This window comes from Mustela nigripes, chromosome 3 (assembly GCF_022355385.1).
Source record: "Mustela nigripes isolate SB6536 chromosome 3, MUSNIG.SB6536, whole genome shotgun sequence".
NCBI classification, from domain to species: domain Eukaryota; kingdom Metazoa; phylum Chordata; class Mammalia; order Carnivora; family Mustelidae; genus Mustela; species Mustela nigripes.
This window is the reverse complement of record NC_081559.1, coordinates 57,419,941-57,444,717: the sequence shown is the minus strand read 5'-3', so window position 1 is coordinate 57,444,717 and position 24,777 is coordinate 57,419,941. Positions and strand designations below refer to the sequence as shown.

The 24,777-nt window shown below is 38.1% G+C and overlaps 1 protein-coding gene across 8 annotated transcripts in view; it reads right to left on the bottom strand.

Annotated features, from left to right (window-relative positions):
• Positions 1-24,777, bottom strand: part of TANK (TRAF family member associated NFKB activator) — an 88,783-nt gene that overhangs the window by 48,520 nt on the left and 15,486 nt on the right. For 2 of the 8 annotated variants that reach the window (XM_059394063.1, XM_059394066.1), the window contains exons 1-3: positions 22,759-23,279; positions 15,844-16,086; positions 5,013-5,160 (exon numbers count right to left, since the gene is read on the bottom strand). In XM_059394063.1, coding sequence (XP_059250046.1) covers positions 5,013-5,160; positions 15,844-15,854 — 159 coding nt within the window. In that variant the 5' untranslated portion in view covers positions 15,855-16,086; positions 22,759-23,279. Of the gene's footprint in view, positions 1-5,012; positions 5,161-15,843; positions 16,087-22,758; positions 23,280-24,777 lie in introns of those variants that run through there. The other 6 variants (XM_059394071.1, XM_059394070.1, XM_059394064.1 and 3 more) reach the window with 5 other exon arrangements.

The following is a 24,777-nucleotide window of genomic DNA, read 5'->3' as shown; positions in this document are numbered from 1 at the left end:
AATTAGATCAAAGTATAAAACTTTCTGTCACAACTCCTACTTCATTATACTATAGAGAATGTAATGGCTAATAAATCTGAATTTCAAAATGACTGGTATACTGCTTTAAAGTGGGGATGATTACATTGTCTTCTGAGGATACAGATGCCTCTGCAGTCCCCTCATATGAAGTAGTCTACATCAAACCATAGGGTTTGGGCAATGGATGGTATAGAAAGTGGGAGAACAAAAAGATAAGCACTATCTTGCCTCACCATTGCTACTTCTGAGCCAGTAGTCCTTTAAATTCAAGCAAAAGGCCATCCACAAGGAATTCAATTATACCTGCCTTTCCTCAGAACTGTTTATCCTACAACATACCAGCATTCTATCACATTCAAAATGTATGGCTCTTCCCTTTTTTTAAAAAAAAGCTATTTTATTTACTTATTTGAAAGTACTCACACAAGCGTGCACAAGCAGGGAGGAGGGTCAGAGGGAGAGGTAAAAGTAGACTCTGCTGAGCAGGGAGACTGATGTGGGGCTTGATCCCAGGACTCAGATCATGACCCCAGCCCAAGGCAAATGCTTAACCATCTGAGCTACGCAGGTGCCCCTTGGCTCTTCCTTTCACACGGTCTCTCCAAATACTCCTAATCTTATCACCACTTTAGATGAAGTGCTCTGAGTTTCTTGAATTTCTCAATCCCACTCCGGCTATCCACTTTCATGACAACATTATGAATTTCCTAAACATCAATTCAAAAACTCATTAGTAATAGTCTATTACTAATAGACCTCTCACATTATTCTACTCCTTCTGTATCTCTTCTCTCTCTTCATGGAGACCTCAGACATAAACCCTCTTTTTGTTCTTAGCCTATTAGACTCCTAGATTAACTTCTTTCTGATGTTAGTTTGTATTTCAAAGCACACAATTTCAATTGCTTTTGTACCCACTTTCTAGCCACCTAACCATGCTTCTATCTTAACTCTGCAATATCCTAATCCTAGATTTGGCTATCTGCTCATTCTACTTCTATACCAAGAAAACTGCTGAAAAAAATGACCAACAAACATGGATTGATACCACCAAAAATTCATGGTAAATGTTGAATGCAACACTTTTCTTCTGTCATTTGTTAAATGAAATTGTTTCAATTCTTTACTACCACAGAATATACTAAAATCACTTCACTCAGATGACCCCACCTTGTATCTCATAGAAAATATAAATATAAATAAAAAGAGTCTCTTACATTACAACCCTTCTTTTTTTTATTGAATAAATTTGACATGTAACATTGTATACATTTAAGGTATACAGTGGGTACTTTGATACATTTACATATTGTAATGATTGCCTCTGTAGCAAAATTTATCACAGTATATAATTATAGCACAATATTATTGTCTATATTTATTATACTGTGCATTAGATGTCTATGGCTTATTCACAACTTGTTATAAGTTTATACCCTTAAACACCATCAGACTTATCCCCACCTCCTAATGGTAATCACCATTTTACTGTTTTTAATAGGTCTGACTTCTTTAGATTCCACATATAAATGATAGGTGATAATCCTGCTAATTTCCACCATTTCCAATCTGTAAACTTATCTTTGTGTACATCTATATTTTTTTCTTGTTCCTTCCAGTTCTCAGAGGAATAGGCATTTCTCCTCTTGTTTCATAGTCAATTCTTTAACCTAGTTTTGACTCTCCAATAACCAACTGGTTGGCCTTATTTCATTCCTCTCACACTCTTACCCTACAAATACTCCTTTGCCCTATACACTCGAACCTGGAAATGCTATTTTTTTGAAGGCTGTAATAAAGGCTTCTGGATCTGTATTGCAACCATCCATTGGACAATTTCAGTTGCATGTTCCACAGGTAACTAAACCTCGTAACTAAAACCTAATTATGCATTTTATTTCCCCATCTATAAATTTCTATCTTCTTCTCTGATTCTTTCAGTTATCAGCACCACCATCAATCTAGTTTTCTATTCTAGTTACCTGGGTATCATCCTAGAATCTATGTTATCACACTCAGAAGTGGCCTGCATTCAGGTGGCACCTGGTTTCCATTCTATTTCCTAAATAATCTTAGACCTCTTTCTTAATTCATCCCTAATGCTTAAGTTCTCATGTTAACTGCTTGAAATGAGTGCCATTTATTTTTTTTTACACTGATATATAATATATATACAGTTGACTCTTGAACAGCCTTGGTCCACTTATATGTGGATATTTTTCTAATAAATACAGTACATTACTATATAAATGTACTTTTCTTCCTTATAATTTTCTTAGTAACATTTTCTTTTCTGTAGCTTACTTTATTTTAAGAATATGGTATATAATACATATAACATACAAAATATGTGTTAATGAATTGTTTATGTATTGGTAAGGCTTCTGGTCAACAGTAGACTATTAGTAGTTATGTTTTTAGAGAATCAAAAGTTACATGCAGATCTCTATGTTGGGGGTCAGCACCCCTAACCCCCATGCGTTGTTCAAGGGCCAACTAACATATATATTAATAGATATTTATATATAATTATACATGTTTTATATATATATATAAGTATATATATATTTATATATGTCCCAATGCCAGGAAGACTTTTTTAAAGCATATATATTAATCCTTCAGTAAATTTGGACTGAATAAGAACACAGTATGAACTACTTAGTCACATTCCTCATGATAGGGCCCTAATCTACCTTCACAGCTGCTTTTCCTGTACTGCTCTACTGTTCTTGTTGGAGCCATAGAATCACCTTATTGTATGTGGAATGTCCCATGTATTCCCTTACTTTTGTGTTTTTATTATATATACTGATCCCCCTGCTTTCAGGACTCTTCTTCCTCATCTACCCAACTCCTAATCTTAGCACAAGCATCGGACTTGAGAGTGAGCTTATGACCTGATTCTCTCAGACTGATTTAGGTACTTCTTCCTTGTGTTTATCTGTTATTCCCCACAGATCTCCACTCTAACACTTAGTATACTGTGGTCATAACTATAAATCTTCCTTTTTATCTTCTTATTGGAACTTATCCTTATTAAGGAAAGTTCCTTAAGGGTGTAAACTATATTTTGTTTCAGCATCCTCAAAACCTCATCAAAGGCCCAGTATACAGCATGCACACATTGATTTTTCTTAAATAAATCAGCATAGTTGGAGTTTAGTATATAAGAAAGAGAGTATACATGTTTTCTTCTATTCCTGAGTACTTGACAAATACTTAAAAACCAAAAAAAAACCCCCCAAAAACCCCTTTAACCTCCTTTGGATAATTGCTGATGTGAGCAAAGGCTTCTCCCATGGCAGTTAAAAGGTTAAATCACAAGTTTCTGGTTGCTTACCAGTGAAGGCAGAGGAGTAGTTAGAGAAATTTCTGTTTCTGCTTCAACCTAAGAATATCTCAGTACTCCTCTTCCCTAACTCTGTTTCTTAACTTTCCTAGAACAAGTGTAAGATTGTTGAAGTTTCTTACTGAACCTAATGGGAAAATAAGAATAAAAGTTGGGATTTTTTTATGTTGTTTTTAAAAAAGTGATTATGCCTTATACCTGAGCTAGAAAGGCAAAGAAATCCAAATTCTAAACTTCAATAATTTTGGAAAACTCCCTGTTACTGTTATGCCCATTTCTCTTACATACCATTAAGGAAGACCTAGTCCATAAGTCTACCCATATAACTGGAAGTAATCTTTTGTAAATGAACAGGAAAATCACAAATAATAATGATTTTTGAGAAATACAAGGAAGTATATATAACATCTAGTTTTACAGATGTGTCAAGTAGAAAGGATGAAGAGAATTGTGCAGTTCCTATATTTATAGAAGAAACTAAGAATTGCATGGCCAGCGTATTTCTTAGACTTCAGAATTTTAAGGCTAATAAAATTGTTTCTTAAATGAGGTAATCAATTTAAGATCCCCACTTTCCACTGCCTGTTGAAACTATTGCAAGGTTGGCCCTTGGCTGGCATCTGGAAACTTGACTTGTTTTAAAGCTGATAAAAGTGATAAAGTTGGCTGCTGTGCCAGCTTAATTAGACTATACCATGAGATTTATGGTGAAGACCTACTTTCGTTCTGAGAATCTGAAATTTTGGCTGATACAGGATATCTGAGAGTCTGAAATTTTGGTTGACACAGGCTATCTATGTGACCAGCTCTTAATAAACTCCCCAAATTCTTGAGTCTCAAATGGAGTTCCCTATGTAGAAGGACTGTATATGTGTGACTAAGTTTTTGAAGCTGGAGGTAGGGTACACTCTGTGTGAACCCTCACAGGAGGGAAAGAGCATAGGAGGCCTGCATGTGGATCCCTCTAGAGTCTGCTTGATGTTGTACATTAATGATCTGGCTCTGTGTCTTATCACGTCACTGTAATACATCTTAGCTATGAGTGTTACTGTATACTAAATCCTATGAGTCCCTCTAGCCAACACAGGATATGTTTTATGGTATCGGGGGACCCCCAAAACACTCCTAAATAGTGGCGTTAAACAAAAAAAACAAAAACACTTTCATTATCATCTCACAATAGTGTTAATAAAATTCTGCCCTACAATCTGATCGTATGGAAGTATAGTATGAGAATAAAGAACAGAATTTTAGCATTATGAGAAGTTCACTACATTATTTTTCTCATTTTGCTGCAGACCAGTGATGACCTAATCATGGATCAGTAACAGACATCTGCCTGGGAACTATTAAACTACATTTATGCAAAAATAACTTTCCTCTAATTAACCCTCTTTTGAAACTGAAAATTAAAAAATTATTTATGGAGGATAATGCTCTTTATGAACTCTTCCCTTGGGTCAAAATTTAAAAAAAAAAACAACAAATAAGAATCTTAAATTCCATCAATATATATCTGTGTTTTAGTTATTGTAGTTCAAGAAAGTTTCTAATAAATACAGTATTTTCCACTTGCAAAAGATTCTCAAATTTCCATTTACCAAGACAAATAAGAACCTTCAAAACCAAAACCATATACCTTTTGTTGTAGTTCTTTCACTGCAGAATCTCTATCCATACATGCCTGTCGAAAGGCTTCGTAAGCTTTATTGAGTTGCTCACCAATATTTTTATCCATTCCTCTCTGTTCTGTAGCATCACTATAAAGGATGGAGTAAATGACAGGTCTGGAAAATAATAAGAACAATTTAGTTAGCTATTAAATTATACAAAATTATACAAATCTCATTTCTAAAATGCATCTTATAGACAGCTCAATACAGTTTATCATGAAGATTATAGCCCCAAGTACTATAAAGGTTTATAAAGGCAAATAAGTCTCATCTAAAATCCTGATTGGAAATCTTTTTTTTAAATATTTTTATTTATTTATATGACAGACAGGAGATCACAAGTAGACAGAGAGGCAGGCAGAGAGAGACAGAGAAGCAGGGTCCCTGCTGAGCAGAGAGCCCGATGCCTGGCTCGATCCCAGGACCCTGGGATCATGACCTGAGACGAAGGCAGAGGCTTTAACCCACTGAGCCACCCAGGCACCCCTGATTAGAAATCTTAAGAAACATTAACTTCTTCAATTTTTAATATTCTTTACTGATGTTCAAGATGCAAGTGGGGTTTCAGTTCAAGATGCTACTTTGAAAATAGTAATCTAAAAATGCAACCTTAAAATGGAGAAATATGAAAGGCCATTTGTTATTAATATTTTATTATAGAAATGCACAACAGGATTAGCAATGTGGGAAGGGATTTCTTTTTACTAAACGGACAGTTATTCCCACTTACAAGGTGAATTCTTGCTACACTGAAATTAGAGTGAAATTAAATAGATAATAAATGTTTGTGGATGGAGTTCACACTGTTGTTATCGCAGAGCAATTAAAATGTGTGAAAATGCTCTTATTTTAGCACAAAATCTAGGGAGAGTTGCTGTTGGATTGTACATTAAAAAAGAAAAATCACATCCCTTCAGTCCTACCCACACTCCCTATTAGTTTTCCAAACTCCCTGCTGTTTCTGAACTACAGGTGCTTTACAGAGTGGAGGTAATTTGATTTTATCATCGCAATTTGCATAACATTTCTAACCACATTCCTTGGCTCTGAGCAGAGGGCCATGTAATGATTCTGATTTTTCCTGTCCAGCTGTAAAAACCATACCACAGGACTTTTCTCTTAATCTTCCGAAAGCCACAGAATAGATAAAGTTCTCTATCAGTCATGTGGGGTTTGGGGGAACCAAATTATTTCACTTCTTTATGATTGGAAATCCTTCATAATCACAGTCTCTAATCTTTCATCTGTCCTTTCATTTTGGGTACACAATGCTTTTTAAAAAAATGTAGTGTTTTACATTAAAATACAATTCATGTGACATAAAATTCACCATATTAAAGTGTACATTTCTGTACCTTTTTGTATATTCACTATGTTGTACAATCATCATTACCTAATTCCATACTTGTGTATGCATACAAATAGTATAACTTTCTATCATTCAAAGGATTTAAGGCAGCTTATAAAAATATAAGCAAGATTAAAAATAGGCATACAAGCAGGCAAAGAAATGAAGGACAGGCAGCTATCAGGACAGTAATACAGTATAAAATGCTAATGCAGAAATGAGAGGTTTAAGTAACTATGTGGCTAACTTACCTATTGCTGTCTTAAAAAGCTGCACAAAATGTCAACATAAAACACACCTATATTTTAAAATCAGAGACAAGTAAGACCTTGAGTTGGAAACCCATCTAACTTTTTATTTTGTTCTATCACTGAATGACTCTGTGACCTTGATACAGGGCCACTAAATCTTTCTGACCCCCAGGTTCTTTCTCTCCAATACAAAAAAGATGTTTGGACTTGATTTCGAAGAAACTTCTTTGTTCAACAGTTCTTGAGTCTGAGAGTCTAAAAAATGCATGTCTGTTCCATCAAAAAGGTGCATTCTTGTTTTTAAAAATGTAAATGCAGTACTAAAAATAGCTGCATCATATGCAAGTAAATCATGTGGATGCTTCACTTCAGGTCCTTGAATTAGATCACACAAATGTCACTAAGAAGAGTTACTGAATAAATTCCACATGGATGCATCCTATTTCCTGAAATAAGAATGTAAGCTGGAGAGATATGATTCAGGTCAATACAACTAAATAAATGATACATTTAATTTCTATCTCACATCCAGTAAGAGAATCGGGTGTTAGATCAGTGACACTGACCAGAGAAAAAGGAAACAGTCGCTGGGACCCAACTAATTAAATTGGACAGATTTCAAATATTAACACTCTGAACTTTAAAGCCACTTGTTCCTCTATTTTTTTTAAAGGATTTGTTAAGTGTAAAATTAATTTCACAATTTAAGAGGCAGTCACATTTCAATTACATTTTGGTATGCCTGCTGCAAAACTTGCCAGGCTCCAGGGAAATGGTTTTATTTATAGTAAACATGCTCAAACCCAAATCTCATTGCCTAAACCCAGGAGATCCAAGCTAAGGCAACCTCCGCCTTGGAAACACTCTTCTAAGTACATTTTCAGGAAAGCCTCCCATGGTAGTATCTTTATTCTTGGTCTGATCTGCTGGCTTCCTTCCATCACTGGAGAAGAAGATTAAGTCACTGATACCCCAGAAGGTATCTGGGCAAGCAGAATGCAAAGCACTCCCACCTACCCAAGGCAATCCCCCTGAAGCCAGGATAGTCCCTACCCACCCACATCTGACCCTCTGGCAGTAGTTCCTCCCCCATCACCCCACCCCAGTGTGTTTCCTGTGAGAAGGAAAATGAAGGACAAGTTCCTGTTCTGCCTCCTCCCAGGGTCTACTGTGTGTGTGCCCAACCCAGGAGGAAGCACCCTAAAAAAAAAAAAAAAAAATCCCTGGGCAGCAGGCTGCTTCCTCTTTCATTAATTCCTTGGGTCAGTAATTAAACTGTTCTAAGGTAGGAGAGGTAGTCTATGCAAGGGAGATAACTTATCTTCCCTTTGTAAAGTTTCCCAGCTCCAACAAAGGTTTGCCAAAGTTTCCCAGCTCCAACAAAGGTTTGTCAACTGCTAGGACCAAACTTAGATGTTAATAAAACGGATCCCATTACTATTCAAATCAATTAGCAAAAATAAAGTTTATGTTTACTTGTTACATGTAAGGCACTTTTGTGGGGTATGGCAAGGAGCTTCAGAGAGTACCACCACAGAGTTATGTTCCTTTTACAAAGTTCTTTCACCAATTCTTTGTTTTTAAATTTACATCCCATTTGACGGATAAGGGCTCAGGGGCATTAAATGACTTGCCTAGAGCTACAAAGCAATAAGCAAGGGAACTGGGACTATAGCTTTGAAATTCTTCATTCAAAAACAGTTTATTAAAGACAACTGCAGGGACGCCTGAGTGGCTCAGTTGTTAAGTGTTTGCCTTTGGCTCTGGTCATGATCACAGAATCCTGGGATCGAGCCTGCTACTTCCTCTCCCTCTCCCCGCCCCCCCATCCCCCCCCACTGTGTTCTCTCTTGCTGTCTGTCAAATAAATAAATCTTGAAATAAAATAAAATAAAGGCAACTGCAAAGTATTCTCCCAGGATGCCACGGTGGATATGTTCATTTGATAAAAACACTGCCAAGTACAAACAAAGCCTGTACTGGGCACCACTGACAATGAGAACGAAACTAATACAAAACCTATCCTCACAAAAGCACCATTAGCTATAATTTAAAATACACACACATACACACACACACACACACACACACACACATTCTGAGGTATCCAAAGGCTACAGAATTGGGAAAGTGGTCACATCTATTTCTGAGGTTTAGGAAAGGCTTTGAGAAGTAGGTAACATTTGCACTAGGTTTTGAATTATGGATAGGAATGATCTCACCCATTCCTTTTATTTATCAAATAGCAGTCATCCTTTCTACAGCAGGTTCCCAAGGGCTACAAAGATGTTTTTAGTGTTAAGATAATATCCATTCTTCATGAAAAAAAGGCTAGGATAATAAGCATTTCTTTATGCATTGTTCAGCTTGATTCTTCTTCTTCTTTCTTTTTTTAAATATTTACTTGAGAGAGACCGAGAGCATGCCATGGATGGGGGTAGGCACAGAGAGAGAATCTCAAGCAGACTCGGTGCCTCAGTGAGAAACCCCCACATGGGGCTTGATCTCAGGATCCCAAGATCATGACCTAAGCCACCAAACTGAGCAGAAATCAAGAGTCAGGCACTTCACCAACTGAGCCACCCAGGCTTCACTTCATTTTTCTGATCATGCTATTCTTAAACCTAAGACAATTCTTCAGCATAACAGTGATGGTTATTTACAGAAATGACTGATTACGCTAGTGCTCTTCCCATGATACTTAAAAAGCAGCAGCAGTGAGAATGAAATAAAGGATAAATCTTGTATCTTCAATAGACCTCAATTTTCCTTTCTTTTAAAATGAAGGGGCTAAATGATATAATCTCCCTCAACTTTATGATTATATAGCATTTCCAAACAAATACAGAGGACTGAAGCTATTTCTTGGGAAATACAGCAATATACTTTTCCTCATAGGATACCAGCTTTAAAAGTAGTAGTCATTTTGTTAAACTGTACTATAAACTAGGCCTTGGTTACAAACCAGCTGATACGGCATTTAATTTCAAGATGGTGAGAAGCATGGAGTAAAAGTTATATAGGGTGTCCTGGAATTAAAGAGATGATATGACACTGTGAAAATGTGTGATATAAAAATATGTGCAATAACACTGTGAAGATGACTCTATTTATTTAATAACATTTATGTATGTCTTCCTAACACAATTACATAGAATGAACAAAGTAAGGGCTTTGGATTCAGATCCCATATCTGCAATTTTCTAGCCATTTACTTGGCTTCTCTGAGTATTCATTTTCTTTTGATAAACAGTTTACAGTGTTATTATGAAGATTAAATGAAATCATTTATGAAGTATATATGTTATTGGTTCCTCAGTTCTTATCCTCTTCTCTTCTGTTATTTCCACCTTTTAACTGTTACCATCAGAGGACTATATTCTGGTCATTGGCAAGTAACTTCAACTTCCAAGAGGAGCTCATCACTTTTTTCCCTTCCCCAAATGGATGGGATGCTGTGGTGAGTCACCTAAAACACCATAGTGAGGACAACATTTCAGGGGTGGTGGAAGGACAAGGGGATGAGGGAACAAGAACGATACCTGGGTCCTTGACACGACGGTGCTGCCAGATCAGCTTTGAACATCTTACACTTTATAGTATGTGAAAGGAATAAAATTTGTCTAATTTAAGCCACTGTCTTTGAGAATCTCTTAAGAGAGGAGCTGAGTTATTTACTAATCAGTACACCAGACAACACTGGTTTAGTTCTGAATGCATTGTACGTGCCCCTTTTTTCCATGGGAAAGAGAAAGTCATACTCTTTGCCTTTTTCCTAATCAGAACTTATAATTTAGTAAGGCAGACAAGCAAGAAAATGATTAAACCGTACTAGCAGGCCAATTATAAATGTGTAAAAAGGTATGATCATATCTTTTTTTTTTTAAGATTTTATTTATTTATTTGACAGAGAGAGAGAGAGAGAGATATCACAAGCAGGCAGAGAGGCAGGCAGAGAGAAGGGGAAGCAGGCTCACTGCTGAGCAGAGAGCCCGACACGGGGCTTGATCCCAGGACCCTGAGAGATCATGACCTGAGCCAAAGGCAGAGGCTTATCCCACTGAGCCACCCAGGCGCCCCGGTATGATCATATCTTAATAGGGATCTGGGAAGCACAGGTAGAAGCATTTGTAGAAATTTGTCCAATGGTTCACTGAAGATTTACTGCATATAAGTTTTATCTCAAAAGAAAAAAAAAAAACCTGTTAAATAAAAGGTGTAAGCAGGATAACAGCTCAACAGGAAGAACAATTAAAATGAGGAATTGTGGAAGGCTTCACAGAAGATCTGACACTTAAACTAGGCCCTAAAACATGAGGATTTCTTTCTTTCTTTCTTTTTTTTTAAGGATTTATTTATTTGAGAGAGAGAGAGAGAGGGAGAAAGAATGAGAGGGAAGGGGTAAGAGGGAAAAGCAGACTCCCCGCTGAGCAGGGAGCCCGATTTGGGACTCGATCCCCGGACTCCAGGATCATGACCTGAGCCAAAGGCAGTCGCTTAACCAACTGAGCCACCCAGGCACCCAACATGAGGATTTCAAGAAGCAGAGAATGAGAGGGAATAAAGAATATTCACTCTGAAAGAGCAAAGGAATTGAGAAGTTACTAGTACAGCGCATTTAGGGCCTGGAGGTATTCGATTTATGGAAGTCTAACACGTGAATATAAAATGGAGAGTGAGGGTGTTAAGACAGAATGGTCAGGTCCTCCATGTGAGCTTGAGCTGAACTACAAAAGCCCTAGTGGCACCATTCAGGCAGACCATAACTGGAATGGAAACCCCTAGAGTTACAGAGTATACTCAGTGCATAAACAATATGCAGCAGAGTCAGTTTGGCCAGATTGTAATGGACCCTGACTGTTACTTTATTAAATTTATAGAATTTAACCTGTCACTAAGAAGTAATGCAGGATTTTCAGGGTGCCTGGGTGGCTCCCAGTTAAGCATCTCACTCTTTACTTTTACTCAGGTCATGATCTCAGGGTCCAGGGACTGAGCTCACTACTGGGCTTGCACTCAGTAGGGTCTGCTTCAGGATTCTCCTCTCTATCTGCCCCTCCCTCCACTTATGTGAACGCATCTCTTTCCTTCTAAAGTAAATAAATGAATCTTTAAAAAAGGGGGGGGGATAGGGGATTTTTAAGCAGGAGATAAACATGTTTCAGAAAGGTAAACTGAATACCCACTGTAGAACAGAAACGAATGAGGGAGACAAAGTAAGGATATCCATAAGAAACTACTGCTGTAGGTGGGTCAAAGATGGGCTTAAACAAGAACAGGGGAAATGAAAGATGAATACATTCAAGAGACATTTTTAAGTCAGAACAAACAGGATTTGTTGGCCAAGTGGATCTAGACGGGAAGGCAGCATTCAGGCCCTTGCAATTCTGAATCAGCTGGCCTGGAATGGAGTCCTGGAATCTTCCTTTTAATAAATAACCCAGGTGACTTTGTTGAAGATGGTTCACCAGCCATATTTTTCAGAATACTAGGCAGACAGTGATGATAGCCAGATAGAAAAACAGGAAGAAAAATGTTTTGGGAAAAAACGATATAGAATACAATTTTGGGGATGCCTGGGTGGCTCAGTGGGTTAAGCCGCTGCCTTCGGCTCAGGTCATGATCCCGGGGTCCTGGGATCGAGTCCCACATCGGGCTCTCTGCTCAGCAGGGGGCCTGCTTCCCTTCCTCTCTCTCTGCCTGCCTCTCTGCCTACTTGTGATTTCTCTCTGTCAAATAAATAAATAAAATCTTTAAAAAAAAAAAAGAATACAATTTTGGATAGAAGAGCTGAAACAGACATAATTAACAGTAGGCAGGAAAATGTACCAACTGAGTAATAACCAAATCTAGAGGATCAAATAAATATTAAGCATGGCTTCCCTCCTGTATATATTCTTATTCCTAAAAACCTGTTTTGAATGTCTTCTGATGCTGGTAAGTCCTTGGACAGACAACCAAGCCCAAATATTTTTACAAAAAACATTTTTGAAAAGAAAAGTGGAGAAAGAAGCAATGCTCATTACTGCATCACTTCATGTCACAAGATGTACACTCTTTTCCTTTCAGATAGTAAGCAAAAGAGAGGATGGGCCACTTATTATCTGGACAATGTCTGAAGGTAAATAATAAACTAGCGAGTGCATAAAACAGGCCTTTTAGCAGAAGTCTGTTATCTTATGGAAAGACACTGTTAGACAAAAAACTAGGAACGTTATCTAATGCTGTGTTCTGCAAATGCTTACATGCTGCTAAATAACAGGAAAAATAACTCCTGGTAAAGTGAATGCGTGATCTTTTTGAAATCTCCCTTCTACTCTGCCAAATTTATGACAAGTAGCATTACTAATTATCTTTCACAGGAGTAGGATAGTTTGTACCTATTTTTTGGTCTTAACCAAAAGAGTCTGAAAAAAAATATTTTCAGTAATCTTAAAAAAGTCCCCCTAAACAGAACACAATAATGTATGAGATGTCACAGGCTGCGCAAGATTCATAAAAGGAAAAGTTGCTTTTGATAAAGTAGTTAAAATCTCATGAGTTAGGGCACCTGGGTGGCTCAGTTGGTTAAGCACCTGCCTTCAGTTGAGATCATTATCCTGGGATCCAAGGACTGAGGCCCAAGTCAGGCTTCCCACTGAGTAGCAAGCCTGCTTCTTCCTCTCCCTCTGCCACTCCATCCTGCTAATACACTCTCTGCTTCTGTGCTGTCTCTCGTGTTCTCTCTCTCAAATAAAAAATAGAATCTTAAAAAATAAAAAAAATAAAATATCACGAGTTAACAGATTAGGGACCCCTCCAGCATCTCTGAGTCATTTACTTTCTCAGAACAAAACCAAACTACTATAAAAGGAAAGAGCTCTTCTATGAAGATAGAAAACTTCAGGAGAGAGATAGGTAACCTTTTCATAATAAGGCCTAATTTCTCTTAAATCACCATTTATATTGCTGAGCGGTCATTTAGTTTTGAGAATATTACCAATGATAAATGGGAATAGGCAAAAGCTTACATAATTATAAAGCTGTATTCTGTGCTCTTAACCATTGGCACGGGACTCCCCGGCTCTTCATACCCCCGCTTTTAATTTCCCTGAGGACACCTCGAGGCTGTTGGGCAAATGTTTGCAAGTCACAACTTGCTTTATTAGAAGTAATTGTGAGAACTCCAATGAGAAAATAAATAAGGTTTCAGAGATTTCCAAATCTCTATTTCCAGTCATTCCCAAGATGTTTAGGGTGTGATTTTAAATGCTTAGTATGATAAAAGTTTAAAACCAGATATAATTCCATTAAACACAATCTTACTCCAGTTGTTGAATACCCCTAAAGCCAGGACTCCCAAATCCCTGGGTACCCTGACAAACCAACCTCTCAAACCTGCATCTGTGCCCAAATTGACTGAGTTTCCACTCTTTTCAAAGCCAGTTTTTCTTACATGTGAATATGCAGATCTTAGTAAATCTTTACCACCTACTGTGCTATCCTACTGTGGGGAATCAAGAGTTTATTAAAAATTTTCACTTTTTTCACTCTTCACTTCTTTTTGTATCTGGAAAAAATAAGAAGATGCTATAAAATAAAGACCCCAAACTTAAATTTTAACTGAGACCATATCCTGTATAAAATATATTAATTTCTTCTTTATTAAGACAAGTTGAACATTAGAAATCAAATTTAAAAGCCTAGTCAACTGAAGATAAATGGAAGTATAGAATACATGCTTGTTGACAGGTGAGATTGAAGTCATTTAACCTTTCTGTAGACCTCAGTTCCCTCATCTGCTCCAGTTTAGGATGTTTGGGTTAGAACATACTGTCCTACATGGGTCAATGGAATCATCCAGGTTTAAAAAAAACAGATCAGCAAACCCTGTCAGACTTTCTGGATAATTTGGAAGGGCAGGCAGTAAAGGGGAAAAGAGGGAAGAGCCAGAGTGAGACAAATTTAGAATCACTGCCATAGGGTGTCAATTCATAACTGGAAAAGCACTGTACTCTGTATAACACTATAGAAATACGCACCAAGGCAGGGAAACAGACTTTTTATCCTGTCTTTTTTTGTTTCACAGTGATCTGCTTTTTGAATCTTCCCAGAAGAAGTAAATAGAATTTGGAAACAAAAACAGCAGTTGCTAAGGTAGATGTTCTTAAAGAAAGAAAAAAGGAGGTATTTTGATACTTTGGCAGATCGCTCAGAGCAATAGCACTCTAATGGTCTTGGTTCCCTGAAACTTCCACAACTCGTGAGTCTATATGAGTGTTTCCTCTATTAATGGAATGGAAGAGATTCCATTAATGGCATTTGCACTGAAGTTCATTTTGAGAAAGATTTAAGTGTGACCACAGCTCTTCTCCTACCAAGCAGCAATGGTCCTTTTCACTTGCTGCTCCCCCCACCGATACTCTAATCACCTCAGTTCTATCTACAATACTCTAATCATCTCAGTTCTATTTAAATTCTCGAACTATGTATAGATAGTTGAGAAAGGGCATAAAACTCAATGACATGCCTTCAATTCAGAAAGCAGAAAGGCACAGAACCCCAGACCTTAGGGACAATTTCAGTTTTGTGTCTGAATGACAAGCATTCCAAGAGGGGCATTTCCCTATTTCCTTTTGGGAAACATTAGGGATGGGGGAGGGATTGATACCTACTGAGTTAATATTACTTACCAGGTGCTTTATAAAGTACCTTATTTTAATTTTTCTTCTGCAGGAGCATAGATTATCTTCCCTTTCCACATAAAGAAAAAGGTTATATAAATCGACTAAAGTCAAAGAATTAGACAATAAAAGACGCAGAAAAATCCGGGTCTGTGATATGAAAGTCCAATCTCTAGCTCTTTTCACTCCAATTTAGTTTTTATTTTTAAACAAAGGTATACTTATCAATATTTTAAAGAGTCAAGGAGTTTCACAAGGCTTAAGAAAAACTATCAATCCCTTGCTCTCTTCCTTCCCCTCATTTCCCACTTTACCTTGGCAATAATTCTTAGTTCTTTTGGTTCTTTCTGGTATTAATCTTGGTATCTCTATTAACATGCTAATATTGCCATTATTGATTTTTCAGTTTTACTTGTCTTTCCACAATGCAAAGTAAAGGATTCAGCTCATAGCTTTGCTATACTGTCTTCTAGCTTCCATTTGTTTTTGTGGAAGCCCAGGGCCATTTTGATTTCTGATCTTGTACTTAACTCACCTGAAGTTCATCCTTCACTTCTAGGAAATGTTCTTCAATTATTTTTTTGGGCAATTTCATTTCTTCTGTATTCCTTTGTGCAACTCCTCTACCTGGATGCTGAATCTTCTGAAGGGATACTCTAATTCCTCCCAGCCTCCTTCCTCTTGAATGAACTTGTTTTTCTTTTTTCATATATAAAATATCTTAAGCCTGCTGTCTTTGGTAACCAGTATTATTCTGCCAAGCGATGGTTAACCAATCCTGAATAAATAACAGAATAATCAAAGTAAGTAGTGGTGCTTCCAGAGCTCTACTGAGGTTGGGTGTGTGTGTGAACCAAAACAATGTTCCACCAATTGCCCAGCTCAACCAGAACAACTCAACTTTGATTAGATATATATTTTGGGATTTCAAGTTTGAAAAGAATCACAGGCTTAAAGGTATCAGACCCCCACCACCTCCACCCATAATGATTTATAATGCTTTAGTAAGGCCTATTTTTTGTGGGGTGGTAGAGATAAGTACTGGTGATCTGGGAGGTGGAAAAGGCCCCTCTGTTGGGTTTCCCCCACTGCTGAGACTATTCTGTGTCTGGGTAAGTGTTCTGCCAGGTTCACACTTGTGGTGAGAGGCCACTTGAAATCTAAAGCAGTTTCAAGATGGGGAGAGGAAATCACTCCATCCTAGAAAAGTCATCTGCTTTTTTCCAACCCCCTGGGCTATGAAAAATAATAAGCATTCACATTCTATTTCAGAAAAGCTGTCACCTTAGCAAAAGAAGATGTAAATAAGTAATGGAAGACACAACCTTCCTTTTTTGTATTTTAGCTCTTTGTTCACCTTTTCACCCACGGAAAAGATCAGAAGCAAAAAGCAAAAGTCAATAACACAGTAAATACTTAAATAAAAGGACATCCTCTGTCTCAGTTACAGTAAAATTTTAACGACACCAATAGTATGTGTGTTTTCCCCACTTAAAGAAAGGAAATGGAAAAGAACTGTCACTCCTAACACTTAGTTATAATCATTTCCCACTTTTAAGAGAGTTCCCTAACATAAGCAGCCAATTCCCCAAAATGACAGTTTGTATTTCCAGTCTCACTTTCCGATATACCCATAGCATGCTGCACTACAACTGTGACTGTGTTGCAGTCAGGCAGCTGAAATAATAGAAACTTAAATACCATTGATGCAGCAGTGTCAGAATTTAGATTTTGTATTTTTTCTGTAAGTTGATAGTAGGCTAAATGTATCAGGATAAACAAGGTGAGATGACTCCCCAGTGATCAACCCAAAAGCTCCCCAGATCAGGTTCTCCATTTTGCTGGATGTTCAAACTTGGAGAAACTTTCTGTGTTATCTTCTAAGAGTTAAAAGATTTCACAGCCAAAGACCACACCCATGTGTCTCAGCTTTGCCTTACTTCCCTTTTTTAGTCCAGTATTACTTCTTTCTCTCAGACTGTTTATCAAATTCTAGGAGTTGAAGCACACAACCAAACTGTGTAACACCAAAAGAGAAACTGGGCATGGCACATGATGTTCTACCCCAACCTAAACAGAAACATGTCAATGCTCAGTTAGCTTGCTCAGCAGGCTAAGGGGTATCCTCACTTGAGTAAAGGTCATTTTAAAATCTAGAGATGGGGGGGTAGAATGGGGTTTATGCAGTTTAAAATGGCTATTTAATATTAAAAATGTTTTCATAAATCATAAAAAGTAGTGCTCTATAGAATATTCTTGGATGGGGGAACTATAAGAGCAAGTTATATTCAGTATGGGGAAGTGTAAAAGAAGACTGTGTGGGAAGGAGAAGCAAACATTAAATCTCCATGGATGTGTGAGATTTTATGTTTATGAAAAAAGGGATAAGGATTTTTTAAAAAACGAAGAACCATCAATATCAAAGGAAAGGCATTTCTAGTTTAGAGATAGGAAATATATGAAATTATATTACAGGAAACACCACATAACAAGTGGCTATGAATAATACAAGCATTTAAATATCCCATAAGAGCAGGTGATTTTATTCAAATGATTTGAGATCATATATTTTCTAGAAAATACCTAAGTCCCTGATTTCTGTCCTCCCTAGCATCTCCCTAGCAAAATTACCTGGTTGTGTTTGTTCTGCTGCTCCCGAGAACAATTCTCTATCCTTCACTCCATGCGACTATTTCAAAGATTCTTAAAACTTCAACTTAAGTACCATCAAAATGGAACTCATGTTATTTTTTTTCATCTATCAATTCCCAGTAATTCCTTACTAAAATGACTTGAAAGACCTTGTTTTCACAACCTGTTTGTAAGAGACACTTTTTTTCAAAGCAAAATTATTGGTAATAAGTGAAAGCTAATGCACAGCATCAGTGCTCAGTTTACTCTCATAATTTAATATTGATAATTACTATCACAGAAAGTAGAAGAAAACTCAGGTTACTATATAGAACATTTTCCCTGTGAAATAAATATTATTTACTTCCAACTCTTACTCTTCAAAAAAAAAAAGTCCCTTAAGAAATGTTTTTGTTTCACAACAATATAAATATACTCAACACTACAAAACTGTACACTTAAAAATGGTTACTATGATAAATTTCCATTTTATGTATTTCCCCATAATTTCAAAAAGTTTTTATAGACTAGGGATTGAAAAACTATGACATATGTATTACATAGGTCCCAAAGGCTTGTTTTCAGTTGTAAACAACCTGGTACCCCTGACTGTTCTGGTCCTCCTCAACTTTTCTGAAGAGTGTCAAATACTGTGTATAGTTCAAAAGACTTTGTACACTTATTAGCTATCTATCCACAAGGCAGTTCATTTAATAGTCTCTGCTCTTCTTTTTTAAAGATGACTTGGCATCTTGGTCCCAGACTATAAAGAGATTTTTGTTACCTATTCTAGATAACAGCTTCTTCTTTCCCTCTACCCACAGAAGCAACGAGATGGGGGAAGGGGAATGGCAGCCACAACATAAATCCTAGAGGAACTAGAACCCAAAATTTGGCCTGACATAATGAAATGCAAACTACATGAAATTAAACAGTAATATACATGCTTATAAGGGGCCAGAAAACAAACAAAATACTAACAGCTAATCAGTTAATCCATCATATCGGAATAGTTAGAATAGTGAAGTTTTACATCACAGGCTACTTAATTTTATTTACCATTTCCTTTTGAATAATGAGTAGGACTTTAAAAAAACATGCAACGTCTTTGTTTTTATAAGGCACACTCCTAAATCATGTTAATAATTATTTTATCTAGATTGATACATGATCAATTAAAATACTCAAATATGCAAGCATTCACATAATGTCTGCATCCCTCTGTATGTAACACTTAGGAGTGTCTTGAAGCCTTCCACAGTTCGCTGATGTATACTGCTAAATTACATTACCCGCTTAAGGTCATATTCTTGAGTGATTAAAAATGCCTGAAATAATCATCTATAAGAGGTAACAACTCAACCAAAGAGTACACAATACATATGTCACATGCATATCTGGACCATGCTAATAATTTTCACTTCATATTGACTAAGTACAGGCATGCTGAGCTTGTGTATTTTTTTTTTCACCTACTCATTCTGAAACTCTCCTCTGGGATTTGGCTACAGTAGAATGTTAGCGTGGTTAGTACCTCTAAAGAAAGAAATTTCCCAACAAAATTGGGAAGCTAATGACAACAAAGTGAAACTGATGCTCTCCCACTTAAGTGTCACTGCTGGTTTCCTTCAGGGCAGAGAAGAACTTGCCCATGTAGACGCTGCACCACCATTTACTTTTAGTATAACTGGAGCAGAGTAAAGAAGGAACAGCAATACATTTTATCATTAGCCTCAACCTACCTATAGCATCTTCTCTGACCATGAAAAAAAAGAGGTAGGGGAGGGGAGAGAAAGGAGGAGGATCAACACAGAAGTTCTTTGTTTTTAATATCCTGGTATTTTAGACTCTTCCATTTATTTGGATTTACTGAAGAGTTTTTGCTTGTTTGCTTGTTTAAGGTTCTGAGGCTTTTTGCTGAATATTATTGCTATTTTAAGAACAATGTACTTTCAGGCCAACATAGTTTCATGAGTGAATTCTTTCAAACCTTCTAAGAATAGAAAGCTCTTACGCTGTTTAACTTCAGTGCAGAGAAAGCAGGAATTCAGTTGTTTTTAGGAAACCATTATAAATAACCCTGCTATCAAACTGTGGCAAAGATAACACAGAAAATGATGCTACAGAAGATACCAAATTACTGGTTTTAAGTAAAAATGTTACCAAAAAGAAACCTGTATTTTTAAGTATTACGCCATGACCAAGCCCAAGGTTGTTTCACAAACTATAATTCAACTAAAATAACCCATAATCCTAATAGGTCGAAAAAAAAAAAAAAAGGCAGCACACAATAGGTCATGAGAGATGCCAAAAGCCATACGACAAAATTCAACTTCCACTCTTGATAAAAATAGTTAAGTCGTAATGAAAGACATCATCTTAATAGCCAGAAATACATAGACCAAATAAACACTCAACATCTATTATTCAAAATTGCTTTCAATGTGCCAATGTAAACACACATAAACACACAACCCTAGACTAAAATCCATTCTCTGTGGGGTGCGTGGGTGGCTCAGTAGTTAAGCATTTGAATCTTGATCTCTGCTCAGGTCATGATCTCAGAGTTCTGAGACTGAGCACTGCTTGAGGGTCTGAGCTGAGCATGAAGTCTGCTTAAGATCCTTTCTCTCTCTCCCTCCTCTACCCCCTCCTCTCTTGCTCTCTCTCTAAAATAAAATAAAATTCAACCTGCAAAAATCCTAGTAAACTAGAAATATTACAGACACTTCCTTGATAAACAAAATTTATTGTAAGTTAATATTAAACCCCTTATTTAATGATGACATAGTAATAACAGCCACAAACTAAGAAATAATATATGGATGACCAGAATCACTGTTATTACATATCACTGTGCCGGAGAAGCTAGCAATTCACTAAATCAAAGAGAAGAAGTAAAGATAAGATTATATTAAGATGATTTTTCCTAGAAAATTCAAGGGAAACAACTGATTAAGACTACTAAGTTCAGAAAGTTGGCCAGATGTAGAATCACTTATCTACATACCAGCCACAAAATAGTAGTTAATATAATAGCTAAAACCTCCAAAAGGATTATTTTGATGAAACATGAACAGTTTATACTTTAAACTTTACCCCCAAAAGAATGCAATAATATTCAAGAAAATTTTGAAAAAGACAAACGAAGGACTTGCTTTATGAATTACTAAAAAAATGGTACAATCAGATTTTTTTTTTTAAGATTTTATTTATTTATTTGACAGACGGAGATCACAGAGAAGCAGGCAGAGAGAGAAGGAAGCAGGGTCCCTGCTGAGCAGAGAGCCCAAAGCGGGGCTCGATCCCAGAACCCTGGGATCATGACCTGAGCCGAAGGCAGAGGCTTTAACCCACTGAGCCACCCAGGTGCCCCCTGCCTCTATTCTTTATAGCGATGTGAGTTTTGTATTTGTATAGGAGGAGACAAACAGAAAAAAGCAACATGATAATAATAATAATAATAATAACAAAAGACCCATGTATACACGGAAGTTTATTATACTGAGGTAGTATTCTAGTCATAAAGAAATGATTCTAACAAATGATTTCAGGAAAAACAGCTAAATCCCTACCTTATATGTTGTACAAAAATAATTTTCAGATATTTTAACGAGTAAAGCATAAAAAAACGATAAAAGAATTAACAGACAATATAGGGAAACCAGTTTAATCATTTTTTGAGTGGGAGCTGTCTTCTTAAGCGATTAAAAATCTGGGCATTTTAAACCAAAAGACTGACAGTTCTTGAAAATATCTGCCATATATTTCACAAAGGATTACTATACCTGGATCCTAATAAAATACAGATAAATAATTCTGAAGCATAATGGGCAAAATATATTGAAAGGTCATGTCAAGAAATAGTTAACTACATTATGGTACACCCTGACAAAGAATACCACGTTGACGTTAAGATAAAGCAGAGCTTTGTATGGGAAAACTTTCACCTTATATTTTTGTCTGCAAATGCAGATAACAGAGCAGTATGCATATATACTCTCACTTTCACAAGAAAATGAAATAACATATTTATGCACATGGAAGAGTGACCCGGAAGGCCTTATGAAATACTACGACTGGGGAAAGCTGAGAAAAAAAAAAGTTTCATTTTCTCTATAAATTGCTGGCTTCATACATGGTAGTATCATTTTAGGGTTTCCCTCTCCTCCCAATGATGCAAAAATAATTTTTCAATGGATTACACTGCTCCTTAACGTGGTTAAGCACTCCGCTCCCCCTCGTCTGAAATGCGTATTCCACCACGTTAAGGAGGCAGATCTTTTCATTTTCCCTCATTTTCATGTCACCTAACTCGCATTACTACCATTTATTTCTCCGTTTGGACAACTTGTCAAAAGCATCGGAGAGATAAGGACCCTCGTCATAGCAAGGCTGTTCAATTTTTGCTTGTTACACTGTAACAAGGGAGACACACCTACTCTTTGTCTTTGGTTTGAGTATCTTCCCCTTACTTTCTTCACTTCTTGACAGGCAGAGATTTTTACACCTTAACTCGTTGCTACTCAGTTTACATCCGAGTTGAGACCCTACCTGACGCCCGGGTTCCCAGTTGCTTTTTCCACTCGCCCACCCATTCTTTCCGTGACCCTCGGGGAAGTTACCCCACTTCTCACTGACACGGCTGTGATGACACCCCACAGGGAAGCAGAGAGCGGAACTGAGCAACCACGTTGGGAAGAACAGAAAGACCAACTTGAAAGTTTTCGAAAGAACCACCACGACAGTACTAGCTCCCGGAAGACAACCCTTGCGCCGAAGGGAGTCTGGGACACTCGAGACGGGGCCCACTGCTCACCCGGACATCGCAAGCCCTGCCTCCCCTCTTCCCCGGCGTGGAAGTCAAGTCACCGCGAGCCGTGGACGCGGAGCAGGGCTGGATCCCTCCCCAGAGAGCGTCGCGGCGGGGAGAACGTTGTTGCGCTGACGTCGCGGGCTCGGAAAGCCCCTCCCGGGTCCGCTCCGGGACGCACCCTCGGGTAGTTTTTCGGGCTCAACGTTCCTCTGCACTCTGAGCACAGGTCGTCTCCGCGGCTCGTCGGCTTCTTCCCCTGCGGCACCCGTACTGCCAGCGTACCGCCCTCGCTCACACACACCACTTCCCCGCCGCTGTGCTCGACGGGTTCCGACAAACCAACTCGTTCGCGAAGTTTCTTACTCACAGTTCAGGGTTTCCGCGCCTGTCTCTCACACCCCGGAGCGGCGGCGCCCGGCCGAATGTGTCGGCCGGAAGTTGTTTTCCGTTCCAGTTCAGAGGGCAGCGCCTGCGCGCGGAGCTTTTAACCCTTCACCCTCCACCGCGCCAGGCCAGGCCGGACCCCTCCCGTCCCACCCAAGCACCGCCCCGCCCACCCAAGCACGGTCCCGCCCCGCCCCGCCCCGCCCCGCCTCACCCCGCCGGGCCTCGCCTAGCTGAAGTACAGCGGCCGAAAGTCAACAATGTCAAGGTTAAAGGCCACCTGAGGGACTTAGGAAGACTTTTTTCCTAAACAGAAAATAGCCAGGTCTAATATCACCCTGTATGTGGGTTAGCATACACAAGAATCGTCTGAGACGCTTGTTAAAGATGTAGGTTTACTAGTTCACCCCTAGAGATGGTAGAGTTAGGGCAACTGGGGTGAAGCCTGGAACCTGCATTTTTATAGGATTCTCAGGTGAATGTGATTAAGGTGATTAAAGTCCACACTGAGAAACACAACACACATGCACATACACACGCACACCCATTTGGTTTCTCCCCAGTTGTAATACCTTTCAGTAAATGTGCTTGCTAAAGTTGAATTGGTTGCCAGATACAAGTAAACCTTTACAGAAAATTCTCATGAATTAAGACTTCATTATTCCATTTCCTAGCTCGACTTGAACACTCTCAAAGATAGAAATTTTAGACAGATACCCCTAGAAGTGCGTGAACTCTCAGTTTTAGCTCTGATAACTCCGGGCTCAGGCAAGTTGCTTAACCTAATGAATCTTAATATTTTACTGGACAAATAGAGATAGTGATAACCTACTTCACTGAATGGGTGGTTGTGAGGGTCAATCCAATAACGTGAGCAAAACCACATGGTAAATTTTAGAATGTTCTTCAAATGAAAGATATTGTCCAGAGTCACTCATGTCAGGCTGGATCCTTGCACCAAAAAGGTTTTCCCTCAGATTCCTTGCACTAAAACAGAACATTCAGATCCACAGCACTTGCGGAAGCCTCCTGAGAGCCCTGAAGTCTAGGACTTTCCACATTGACTGGAGCTTGATTGCACCTGGCTGAATGCATGTAGCATTCAGAAGCGTCTCTGAAGCTTCCATAGTAATGACCTATGTTATTTATTTAACTTAAAAATATTTTTTAAAAATCTCACCACTTTTGCACATATCTACCTGACATGGGTTGGGAGGGTTTGAAAAAGACCCCATCACCAAGCACAAGCATCCTCAGGACATTGAAGTAAAGTTTGATAGCTTGGATTAAAATGACCATGAATACTATATGTTGTTATCAGGCACAGCCTCCTCTAGAACATAGCTTTACATCCATAAGCTTCACAAAATTTCTGAAGTTGAGAACTTTCTTGTCCTGGAGATTTTGGCCAACCCATGCTTGATTAAGTCTTTAGCCAATGATTCTTTCTTCATCCTGAAAGATTCAAGCCCAGTCTGGAATTCTTGAGCTCTCTTTTTTCTGATCATACAGTCCTACGTAACTTCGAAGCTGCTATCTTCTCGGGGAGCTTAGCATCTTGCTCTTCCTGGGATTGTATTTTTTGTTAGAGCAGGAGACTCGGGTTATGATTGCCACACTTTCTCCTTACACTTCTGA